The sequence below is a fragment of the Trachurus trachurus genome, assembly GCF_905171665.1.
Source record: "Trachurus trachurus genome assembly, chromosome: 19".
Taxonomy (NCBI): domain Eukaryota; kingdom Metazoa; phylum Chordata; class Actinopteri; order Carangiformes; family Carangidae; genus Trachurus; species Trachurus trachurus.
The window spans coordinates 9,900,535-9,913,755 of NC_139913.1; the positions used below are offsets into that span (position 1 = coordinate 9,900,535).

Below are 13,221 nucleotides of genomic sequence, written 5' to 3' on the forward strand. Positions count from 1 at the left end.
TCCCCATCACACACTAACAGATTTCTGCGCCAGCTCGCCATGCCGACTGTCCCCAACTATAGTGCCGACTGGTGTAGACTAGACCTGACTGTGAATCGTGGGTAAAATTGGGCAAAATAAATTGCATAGTGTGTCCCCAGCTTAACCCAGACTGTAACTTTTGACTCCTTGTGTTTTAGACTCAACCATGCATTTTCTGTTTGTGTTGCAGAGTTAATAGTTATGCCATTTAATAGCAGACACATGTAACTAGTTAGTATCACATTTTGAACGCTCTGGCTTAAGAGAGCTCCAAGATACAGACAGAAATGTCAAAAATATTACAACCACCCCTGGTCTCCCCTACCACCTGTGTGTGTTGTAAAATCCATTTGGAGAGGACACCAGCAGAAATACAAGAATTAAAGCAGATATCAGTGGAATGTTTTTGTTAATATAAGTCCTAAATAGTCCTATTTTCCATCAGCAATCACTTACATGAAGTATTTCAGCCTAAACACGAGTCTCTCCGTCACTCTGCTCTGCTGTAACCCGAGGAGAAAATTTTCCTTGTGGGATACAAGTGTTATCCAATGAGGAGAGAGAACGGCATGAAGGGCTGTGTGTGCAGCCAAGGGATGCGCGTGAATGTGGTGACGTAGCACGAGGACCAATTGATGCCTGACAAGGGCGGGGGCTGCTAACTCATGGTGCGTTCAAAGAAACTCGTACTTTGTGTTTTTCCTTCCTGTGAAGTCATACCAGTTCGATCTGGTACGAGTTCACGGGTCGGAAGTTACGAGTGGCCGTTATAGGGAACTTTCACAGACAACAGGATGGTAAAAACACGAGCTACGGGTTACCTGGAACGCTACCAAGTCGTAGTTGTGACTTGAAGCTGTAACTTACGGTTTCAAAAGCCTGCCTTGAACGCAGCATTAGCCGAAACGGCCGTGAAGCTGATATCTGCTTTAAAGAACCATACCGTATGTACACAAAGTAAAAATAAACTATATGCAAATGTTCACAATTTCATTCAGATAGGCAGATATAACTATTTTTGTTCAGGAACTAAGTGATTAGTCAGTTTGTTTTACACTCCTTTAAACTATGGATTCAAATGCAAACAGGTCTGGCAGGTATAACATTCTTGTTTGTATAGTGTATATTTTCAGTACTGACCTTGTCAAACTAGTGTTGTACAATATACACTTCACGGTGTGCTGCATATGAAAACATAAACTGAACGTATGGGAGTGGATAGTTGGATAAGGGACCAGAGGGAGAACTGCAGAGGAAGATCTATATAACTGTGTCTTTATGTTAAAGGGATAGTTCACCCTAGAATGATATTTCGCTCATTATCTACTCACCCTCATGTTGACTAAGGGCTGGAAGAAGTTTCGGAGCCCACCGTCCCTTCTCTGAGTTACAGGGGGTCTTAGCGTAGCAGTGCATTTCAATGCCATGGTAGCAAAGGGACACCAGAGCTCTTCGTAAAAAAAACACACACAAAAAAACATCCAAATACCTCCATGATGCTCGTATGTAATGTCCGTCTTGTGCTGAAGCCCCAAATTGCGGAATTGTCCCGAAAAAAATTAAATAAGTCCACATTCCAAGCATGTTTGTAGCATTAGCTCCCAGTGTTGTTGTCCGGTCTTCCGCTGCCAGCGCGCATGCGCAAGAGCACATGAGAGCACTGAGACCGACTCCAGTCTCAGTGCGAACGTTGCGCATGCGCGCTGGCAGCGGAAGACCGGACAACAACACTGGGAGCTAATGCTACAAACATGCTTGGAATGTGGACTTATTTAAATTTTTTCGGGACAATTCCGCAATTTGGGGCTTCAGCACAAGACGGACATTACATACGAGCATCATGGAGGTATTTGGATGTTTTTTTGTGTGTGTTTTTTTTACGAAGAGCTCTGGTGTCCCTTTGCTACCATGGCATTGAAATGCACTGCTACGCTAAGACCCCCTGTAACTCAGAGAAGGGACGGTGGGCTCCGAAACTTCTTCCAGCCCTTAGTCAACATGAGGGTGAGTAGATAATGAGCGAAATATCATTCTAGGGTGAACTATCCCTTTAATCTTACAGTATGATTTAGAGACTCTTGTCATGTAATTGGATTGGATTTGATTGAAGCAATATTATCTATTGATTTACTACTTTATGTTTTTTTCTGGGTGAGGCCTGTTGATTTTTAAGTTGGACTTAAAGACAAATAGCCACTGCACTATCTAGTTTTCAATCACAAGAATAGAAAAGTGTACAAAATCTTCATTGTATCAGTATTACATTTGCTCTCATGTCGTATCTGAGTCTGTTCTTTGAAACAGTTTCATTATTTTAGTGTCATGTAGTTTTTTCCAAGTTTTCAGCTCCAGGGGGTAGTCGTGGTTAGCGTAAAAAATGACGCGGGTTTTGGTGCCCCTATCTACATAATAGTTGTAGTATTTCTTGTAGTCCTCAGTCATGAATCCATACGCATTTACCTGAGAAAAGAAAGAAATAGGGACTATTCACACCAAGGATGAAGTTACATCAGTGGTTGATGCACAGTTCATAAAATGTCAAACTATTCCTTTAAGAGTTAACAAACTACATCTAAAGTTTGACTTACAAAGGTGCAGCAACTAGTCAAATTTGATCAACTTACTGTGTCACAGGTGTGTAGAGCCAGGAAGAGAGTGAATGCCCCATTGGTCGGTCTGACAATTGGCCAGAAGGAGGCATTCACATTACGAGACAGTAAGAACCTGTAGGTGACAGTTAAATATAAAATCAACTTAATGTATTAAAATGTGTCCAAAATGACCTTAATGTTTAGAATTTTGGTTTTAATACTGTTGATTGTGGCATTTTAATGAATACATTGGGAAGTAGGTAAGTTTTATCTATTACTTTTCTGTCGGTGAGGTAAGATATCACTTTACGCAGACGACTCACAACAACTGTATAGTTTCATCAGTGGTTTCTAGAAATAGTCTAGAAATAATCAATCAAAAAACCCATCGTTTTAATTTGACACTCAACTGAATCTTTTACTATTGGTTTCATTTCCATACATATAGTTTTGCCGTTGTTGCTATTGTTTATCATTATTCTTTTTTGGGTTTGAATTTTTGTGTCCTGTGAGATATTTTAGCTGTTACGCTACATGAAAAGTTTTATCATAATAAACCACATCAAGTAAAAAGTTTGAGTGTGACCTGTTTCGCACATATCTGAGGAAATCCTGGTGCAGGACATAGAAACGACTCTCATTGTACTGCCCGCCATAGTACGTCCTCGGTCTGAGGGGAGAAAATACAAAATCTAAAGTGATTATTGAAGAATGATGTGAATGAAGGTTTGTTACTTTGTTACTGTTAAGTCGCGTCAGATTTATAAGCACTGGACAGTACATTGTCATAGGATATTTGCATGTGCATTAGTGTGTACTTGCCGCTTGTTCTTGTAGGAACCAGCCTCCACCCTTTCTCCTTTCAGAAGACCCTGGAGCCAGTTGTAATCCCTCATCCCCTCGGGAATCAGCACATGCTTTATACCCTGTCAAAAGGAGAAGGAGGACTGATGAGTGCGTATTTGGAGCACGTTTAAACAATCCCAGTATCAGTAACGCCTTTGACGTGTGAGTTTCAGTACCTCATCGTTAGGAATAGATGTGTATCCGTACTTCTTGAGCAAGTACAGTGATGAGGTGATGGAGTGGGCTGTGTGGACATACACCGATGTCTTGTTGCCTATGTCCTCCTCGTAACCTTTGATGACGGCCCCATTCATCCTGCCACACAAACACATCCACACGTCTTTCATAATTGCAATCAACAGGATTGACAGGGTTGACAATGGGTGAAAAAAACTGGATTGCACTGTGTTCTGAAAGAAAAAAAAGGTTTTGTAATAAAATCTGCACAAACCAGTTATGTCTGTCCCAGTACACTTGAAGACTGAAGACAGCAGTGTGACTTACATATTCTGGAGATACTCGTCCTCTACATATAGATTGTTTTTTATTGCCATTGTAAAGAAATACAATGAAACTTTGTTTGAGCATTTCAAAATATGGAAAAAGGAATGTCCATACACACACACAAAGGTGTAACCATGTTGACCGAATACCAACCTTTGTCTTCTGCAGTTGTAATTGTGACAGTTATGACTGATGCTCTGTTTACAAGTGAACTCTACCGTTGGGTCTAAACAATGGCCATGTGAAGTCCTATCGACTGACTAGTGTCTAGTGTTCCCGTTTGAGTTCACAGAAGAAGAAATCCTTATACAATTACCATGCTAGCTAAACATTGTCCTGGTAAATACAGTTCTTCAATTCTAACAGCTGTCCCTTGGTGGCTGTTTGCCGCTGTGTTCTCCGTGGTCTCCATCTTTCTTACCGGAAAACATAATCATGGGAATCGATCTCTTTTCCCATCTTAGAGCCATTGAGGATCCCCCCAGTTGCCACCACAGCGCAGCGCACGCAGCCATCACCACCTGGCTTTGGGGAGAGTAGAGGCTCCTTTGGCTTTGGGATCAGCTTCACTGAAGACATTACCTCTGCAAAACAAGAAACACATAGCATGACTTAAGATGCTAAAATGCTTAGCCTACTTTTAACTTCTCAACAGGCCGGTACTGAGAATTAAGTCGGGCCACGCCGGTCTGGGCTTCAGCCCCCGTGTATCGGTAATTTAATCTGTCAGGGTCCGCGGTCCCGTGAAAAACAATGAACACCGGACATATTCATGATTTTATTGAAACCTCCCCCCCCCAAAACAATACCTGGACAACCAAGACATTACATGAAAAGTGGACATGTCCGGGCAAAAGAGGACGTTTTCGTCACTACGACCGTACGACGTAGTGTTAGGGCCGCATTGAGAAAAAAAATTCACAGACTTTGGAGGATAAAGTCATAATTTTTACGAGAATAAGTAACTGTTTAGATCCCTGTGTGGTTAGTTTGTCGACGGCTGTTTAGAAGTTTGCTCCGACGTTTCTGATAAGTGAAGCCCTACCTGTGGGAGCAGCGACCGCCGGAGCAGCAGCTCGTCACAGAGGCAGCAGCCCGTCCGCAGAGCTGGCCAACCTCCGTCGTCAACGATCGCTAATTGACATACCTGCAGGTTTTTTAGAGGTTTACTGTCGGCTGGTTAAATTCTTTTTAGGAGATACATGTTGGTCTCATTGATTAAATCTAACAATTGTGGCAGTCGCATTAGTTTATTTGAATGAAAAGTGAACATAAATAAATAAATAAATGTTTTACAATGAACCGATCAGTCTGCATTAAATTGTATTTTATCGAGTTTTACAACATGGATACTTCAGGACTTTGAAAAGAATATGCAAGAAAATGCATCTATTCCACAGAAAGAACCAGGCGGACTTGGAGGAAGTCGCTGCTTTCTTCTCATAAAATTGCCACTTTATTCTCGGAAATTTAAAAACTTTTGTTGTTGTTCTTATAGTTTGTTTTTTTGGGAGAGTCTAAACCTGTCAGACCATTTTGTATACTGGCAGACTTGTAAATGGGATTATCATCCATTTATATGTATAGTAAGTGCAATGTGAATATCCAAATGATCTGGGACTCATAAAAATATGTTGTAATGTTATAAAGACCCCAACACATACAACTCTGGTCTGCACTGATGTCATCATTAAATGGATTTAAATGGAAGTAATTTGATTAAATATGATTTAATTGAAAACTGCAGTGTACATTCATAAATACTATGTAACATTACGTTTTTCCATCTGTTTTGTTTTTTTCTTCCTTAATACCTTAAGACAGGCTGCACCAGTCACTTGAGAGTGATATAGGAGGTATGGGTTCATTGTTTCATCTTAATCCTTTGCAACATGTCACATTTTTGTGTCTCGGCTCAGTAAATGTGCTTCACACATGAAAAACACCCACCTTCGTACTTGAACTCCATAAAACCAAAGGGATTGTTAAAATGTGAAAGTCGGTTCCACTCGCTCATGTTGATGTTGTCTTTGTGTAGAAACAAGCGAATGTTGGGGAGGAAAGCCTTCTTGAAGCTCTCATCCTGAGAGTTTCGCAGAGACTCAGCACAAGTCTGAAAACATGAGATAAAATACCAGGTAATGAAAAATTTTAAAAAGAAAAAAGAACACAGGATATGTAATTTAATTCACATCACTCCCTGAGCAAACAGGAGATCCCAGTAACCGCACAGGTGGCTAAAGCTTGTAGTCTATTGTTAACCACTCAAATAATTGATTGTAATGAAAAGCAGTGATACTGGGCAAACATTAAAACCAAAAGTACACATCAGAGCAAAGATATCGTCAGCCATGTTAACCCAGTCTATTTCAAAAAACTATTTGAAGATGCTTACCGTCTGTCTAGGTGGGGCGTCCTGGTTATAGACTTCCTCAAAGTCCCAACGAGGATACTTTGTGAAGTTTTTTCTGTAGAGTATGGGCATGGGGGTCTCAGCCTCAGTTGCAGGTGGTGTGGTGGTTTTAACCTGAGCTGTGTTTATCTTCGTAAGTGATTTTGTTGTCATAGAACCTGCAGCTTTGGCTCGGGCTGTGCTAAACACAGCGGACAGCAGAGTCAAGTTTCCCCTTGTATCCCAAAATGTAACGTCACTGTTGATGAGTTTTCCTGAATAATCAGTGCTGTTAAAAGTGCAAATGTGACAGAAGAGCAACATTCATGAATTAGCAAGTCACTTTAGGAGACTTCAATTTGAAAAACAAAACAAAAAAAACAAAAAACAAACGCTAGACCTAAATGTGCTGATATACTTAACTTAAGGTTAAGGTTAAAAATTAATGTAATCACCATACATTTAATACAGAGGGAACTGGAAAAACATATTTAAGTATTGTCTTGTTTATTCTTCATGTTTCTCAGTGAACAAAATACAAATACAACTTACCTGCTATTTGATAAAAATTCCCATGATAAAATTAAAAGTACACTGGTGACACACATCACAATCACCAATGAAAAAGGCCTGTAGTTTCTGACTGCCATCCCTCTGGTTTGGACTCTTTGCTGCTCAGTTAGAAAAAGATGAGTGTTTTCCTCCCCCCAGATGAGGTAGATGTGCCCAGGTAGGAGAGCCACCTGCAGTATCTTACACCATGACAACACAGTTGACTGACTATGAGGTGACTGACAGAGTACACACACAATAGAAACCTAACAGCAACACACAAACACATTCTTGATCATACATGTGGAGGTTTATTGCACAACTGAGTGGAAATAATGTAATAACTTTGCAGGGGTTCAAACCTGTTTCACACTTAGTAAAGGTAAAGTTGAGTTAAAAAAAGTTTTATGATAAATTAACATTTTATAATAATAAAGATACAGCAATAGTCCGTTATCTCTTTCGGTCCTAATTTGTATATAAAAAGTCCTGCACTGGTTGGATGTTTCCTTTGGTCTTCAGGTGGACTGCAGTTTGAATAACAGGGGCTGCAAGCAAAAAAAAGAGAAAAAAATACTACAACAGCAAAAAACAGAATAGGAACACAATAAAAGTTGCTGTTCTGTCTGATGGTGGATGGCAACGCAAAAGAGCAGAGTCAGAGAGCAGTCTCAGATGGAGTAGAGTTTGAGCTGGTCCTCCATGTCTCCCTCCGTCACCTCCCCAAACGTCTCCTTGTTGTCTTGAAGCAGGGAGAACTGAACAGGACAAGACTTATAAGAGTCGATCATTCACATATGCAGAGAAAAAAAGACAGGGAAAATAAATTATGCGGATACAAATAATGCTGCATGACTAGCAACGACTGTTTTAAACTTGACATGTGTCATCTAAAAGCATAACAATGAGGGTTTTATCTTCTTGATCTTTTGGGCTCCAATTTCATAGACCAGGTGCAAGCAAGGCGCAGTGCACAACTGGTTGTGTCCAGGCGCATTTTGCAAGTTTACCAAGTGCCCTGTTAGTCTTTGAGAATTTATTGTGACCTTGTATTGAGTTCACTGTTGATTACTTGGGCCAATTGGTGCACAGTTCCTCTCAGTGGATTCTCGCAGGCAGGACCCGCTTTTCCGCTTTTTTTCTTTCTTAAAATCAGGATTAAGAGTTTGATTATGTGACTGTGATGTAACTGCGATTCTGCTCTGATGCTGCTTTGCTCTTGCCAAGTTCCGGGAATAAACTGTGTTAATTGAATTAAAAGTAACACTTCTGATGATAGTAAATGTTGACAAAATATTCCTATAGGCACATTTGGAACAAATAAAAAATGTGTGATAAATATAAATAAATCTGTGATAAATCACAACTTAATAAACTTAAATATACATGATGACAATAATTAATTATGATACAACATTATATATATATATATATATATATATATATATATATATATATATATATATATATATATATATATATATATATATATATATATATATATATATATATATATATGTATATAGTTTAAAATCTCATGTATGAGTATTTAAGAGGGATTTTTTCTCATAATAGTGGGATAGAGCATGCTCATCCAAAAGTATTGCAGGTGCAGGACTAACAAAGACTTAGAAGGAAAAAAAGGGTGAAGTCCGCACTGTTTTTTTTCTCATAGTCATAGCTTTTATGAATCAGCAGGTGGTGCTGTTTGTCAGAATACATTTTTGGTAAACCTACATGACCCAAATTTCTAAACAACCCTCAGTTAATGATGTTGAGCTTTGTTTGGGTTGAAGCAAATACAGTCATCCAGGTACAGCTTTCATCAAATATTGAAGAAAATGTGTCTCTGTTGTATAAATAAAAAACGTTCATACACACACTCACATTCATTTGCACTTTTTTCTATCATATATAGGCTACACATTCACATGCTAATGGTTCAATTGGGGAAAATTTGGGTTCAATAACTTGCCCAATTAAGGATTGAAGTGTCCTTAATTGGACTGGAGAAGCCAAGGATCACACCACCAACCTTTAGATGAGTGGACACCCACCTCCTGAGCCATGAATCATATTCTGATCTGGTCATAACCCATGGCAACTTACCAAACTAGCTTTGTGAGACAGTGTGGCTTTGTTGGCTTCTCTTTTGACCGACAGCTCCACTTCCCCTTGTTTGCATGGCACCTAATTAGAGCATAATTGCAGCCTGTGTAGAAGAAATAGCCTAATTTTAACACCCCATAGTTAAACATGACCTGGTAAATACAGCCTCAAACAACTGTCCCTTGGTGGCGGTTTGCCGCCATGTTCTCTGTTTTCTCCATCTTTCTTACTGAAAAACATGTGAATTGGTCTCTTTTCCCATGATAGAGCCATTGAGGATCCCCCCATTGCCCACCACACCGCAGCGCAGCGCACTCACTGGCTGGCTTTGGAGAGAGTAGAGGCTCCTTTGGCTTTGGGATCAACTTCACTGAAGATAGACCATCGAGGAGTTAAAGGGATAGTTCAACATTTTGTCAAATTGGCCCATTGCCATAATTCCTATAGTTTTAGGAGTAGGTGGTGCAAGCTATTATTAGAGCGGTGGAGCAGAGCTGCGAGCTGCTCAGCGCTAAACTACGGAGGCTCAGGGGATTTCTTGGTTTCTCTCTAATAACAGAACGTTACGAGACGGAGTTGTTTTAGAGGTAAATTCATGCAAAACAGCTGATGCACGTTCCTGCTTCAAAAACAACTCGGTCTCGTAACGTTAGGTTATTATCTCATAGCGTGGTGAGCTTGTGGTATTGATACATTCACCACAGCCAGGAGAATGGCTATACAGCTTAGTTTGCACTTGCAGAAAATAGACAGAGCCACACCAACACTGATGAAGATCTAAAGACTGAAACATCGCCATGATTAAAAATGCCCATGCAAGTTTAACAGTGTACAGGATTTTCTCTGTACATTTAAGATTTGCATCTCCTGGCATTCCGCGACCGACATGCAGATCTCGGCAAGCAGGCTCTGCTGGGGTGACGCACATTGGTGAGTTTATGCATATGAACATGAATACATGTAGCAGTGTATTTGGCTAAAACAGCCAGGGGATGCAAATCTCGGCAGGTCCAAAAACTGCTGTGCCGAATACTGCAACCCCCCCCCCGCCGCAATGAATGATCCATAGTACCATTACTGTCTGTGCACTGTTGTTCCCTCATAATCGCACGATAGTCTCCATAAAGAGAACCACAAAACCGAAAAGAATTTAATCCAGATAGGAAAACAGCTCCATGCTGACCTGTTGATCTGCCTATTTTGTGAATCAGTTGTCCATGGTGTGTCAATGGGGTGAAATGGTGTCTGAAAACCTCTAACCCAGGGGTCCCCAAACTTTTTGCAAAGAGGGCCAGATTTGGTTAAGTAAAAATGTGTGGGGGCCGGGTCGGCCGACCTTTCAGCCTGACATCCTTTGAACCATTAACATTAAATGCAAATTAACTATTTAATACTTTTTTTCATTGCAAATGGAATTCTTTTAATTTCTTCACATTTTTTTTTTATCAAAATCACTCTGCTTTTCATATTTGAAGACCAGATAAAATGACATAGCCTAAATGTCTGGGGAAAAAAAGGAAGCTTAAACATATCTAGGTTAATTTGAAACATTATTAGGCTATATTTTATATTATATTATATTTTTAAAAAATCAAAAATTGCGCTTGAATAAAAATCAAATCAAAAACAAGAATAGACCCTGTCTCTGTTAAGAAAAGATGCACTCAAATATAAAACCACACACAACCAAAACAATAAATAAAATGGCTTATCAAGTCTCAACAAAACTGCACTTGAATAGATATTGACCGTGTCATCACAGTAGATGAGGTGAGTGACTGAGCTGAGGCTGTGTATGTCGCTCTAAAGACGGGTGTTGTGGGGGTGTCAGCGGCGTGGAGCGGGTCTCTGTAGCGGGGACAGCTCCGTCACACCGCCGCTGAGTGCTGTAGGGACGGGGGCGGGGGGCTCACGGCAGCACCGCTGCTCGGTGAAAACAGCTGTGATGATGACGTGCTTTCACGTCCGAGTCTCCAAACCAGAAGCGTTTGTAAAACAGCACCGGAAAAGTCGCTAGATTTGTCGCCAGTGGCTTTTGTCAAAAAGAAAGTCGATGAGAGGGTTTGGAAAGTCGCCAGATTTAGGGAGAAAGTCACCAAGTTGGCAACTGACGTTACCTAGCGTTGCTCCTCACATGCTGCACTGTGTGTGTTCCTACGGTGTGGTAGCGGCCCCGCCTCCCCCCACGGAGACAAAGATCCTGGATGACTGACGAGAGGCTTCACTCCCTTCATGTCATTCCGCTATGGAACAAACGCGCCCAGGTGCTGAGACCGAGTCACAGAGTGAAGCCTCTTGTCATTCAGCCTGTTTGGAGGCCAGAGACGAGGAAAACAAACAGGCATGCACATGGCAATATATCGAGGCTGGAAAAAAATTGTACGTGCTGGCGGGCCGCATATTATTGATTTTTTTTATGACAGAGGCCGCGGGCCGGTTGGAATTTGAGCGCGGGCCGGATGCGGCCCGCGGGCCGTAGTTTGGGGACCACTGCTCTAACCTGTTGACTTAAAGGGATAGTTCACCCTAGAATGATATTTCGCTCTTTATCTACTCACCCTCATGTTGACTAAGGGCTGGAAGAATTTTCAGAGTCCACCGTCCCTTCTCTGAGTTACAGGGGGTCTTGGCGTAGCAGTGCATTTCAATGCAACGGTTGCAAAGGGACACCAGAGCTCTTCGTAAAAAAACACACACAAAAAAACATCCAAATACCTCCATGATGCTCGTATGTAATGTCCGTCTTGTGCTGAAGCCCCTGAAGTCCAAATCTCGCGTGATTCGCAGTAACCGCACTGACGCCGGCGCAAATCACGCGAGATTTGGGCGGACCAGGAAGAGGAGCTTCGAGAAGCTTCCGCTACAAACAAGCTTAAAATATAGACTTATTTAATTTTTTTCGGGACAATTACGCAATTTGGGGCTTCAGCACAAGACGGACATTACATACGAGCATCATGGAGGTATTTGGATGTTTTTTTGTGTGTGTTTTTTTACGAAGAGCTCTGGTGTCCCTTTGCAACCGTTGCATTGAAATGCACTGCTACGCCAAGACCCCCTGTAACTCAGAGAAGGGACGGTGGACTCTGAAAATTCTTCCAGCCCTTAGTCAACATGAGGGTGAGTAGATAAAGAGCGAAATATCATTCTAGGGTGAACTATCCCTTTAAGGCCGGTCTCTGCTCATTACAACGTTTTCAAGGTGTAGTGCAGGAAATATGATCAGCTGTAAACACGGTGCATTTTATTTTGACACTAACCAGGTGTTTTGTTTTGTATTTTGTACACGATTTCGTGTCCCACACGATCTGCTCTGTGCTGAATTGATGCGCTGTGCTCCAGCCGTGTCGCAGCGCAGCCGCAGCCGCAGCCGATGGAAGCACACACATTGACTACGTAGAGTTGAAATGTATCGGCTCCACCGTCATGCCGCAATGGATCACTGAATGCACCGGCGAGTGGGCAGAGCTTCATTTTTGCTCTGCTGGTTTCAACATGGCAACTGGCCCGGGTCACATACGATCTCATTTTACAGCTCAACAAAGTATGTTTCTGAAAATATTTGAGGGCAGTGCAGTAACAGCATTTTGATTATTTGATCAACACTCATTTGATTGTTTGAACAGTTTTGGGAGCCAGCTGCAATGTTTTGGACGAACCTTATTTGGATAAAGTACAAGTCGAGTCTACTTTATGCAAATGCAACATACAGCGACTGGTCCATCAACCTGACCGCAGCCCTTCTGCTGCAGCAGAGCAGCCAAACATCCCAAAACAATCATCACTGTTTGAGCTTGTTTACATCTGAATGCATCCGATCACAAGTGGTTGGCTCTAATGGCAACCAAAACGTTTTGTTAAACCACTTGCCGAGGTGGTCTGAGATGCATTTATCTACATTCTGTTCGCAAACAGTGAACCTCCATTTTCTAGTTGTTAGGTGTAACATGTAAAACACAATCTGACTGCATTCAAAAACCTGATTCTTATCTGCTGCTTTACATAGCCTACTGTTTACTGTCTGCACGTGTAACTGGTGTATATCTTCTGTGTTGTGTTTTTTCCGTCGAGAAGGAGGGAGGAGACCATAACACTGCTCTTTCAAGCGTCTTTATTATCTGACGGCCAAGGTGAAACAAAAACAATAAATGATGCGCTTTGACCTCCCTCAAGCGAGCCCCTAAAATGTGGACATAACATGGATAC

At 41.3% G+C, this 13,221-nt stretch overlaps 1 protein-coding gene across 1 annotated transcript; it reads right to left on the bottom strand.

The window, feature by feature from the left end:
* Window positions 1-2,292: 2,292 nt before the first annotated feature.
* LOC311003175 (alpha-N-acetylgalactosaminide alpha-2,6-sialyltransferase 1-like) lies at window positions 2,293-6,528 on the bottom strand (the record flags this gene model as incomplete). Its single annotated transcript, XM_083994860.1, has 8 exons — window positions 2,293-2,481; window positions 2,646-2,745; window positions 3,199-3,282; window positions 3,435-3,538; window positions 3,635-3,773; window positions 4,384-4,546; window positions 5,913-6,075; window positions 6,358-6,528. The coding sequence occupies 8 exons, from the start codon at window positions 6,526-6,528 to the stop codon at window positions 2,293-2,295; spliced, it is 1,113 nt and encodes a 370-aa protein (XP_083850986.1).
* Window positions 6,529-13,221: the final 6,693 nt, after the last annotated feature.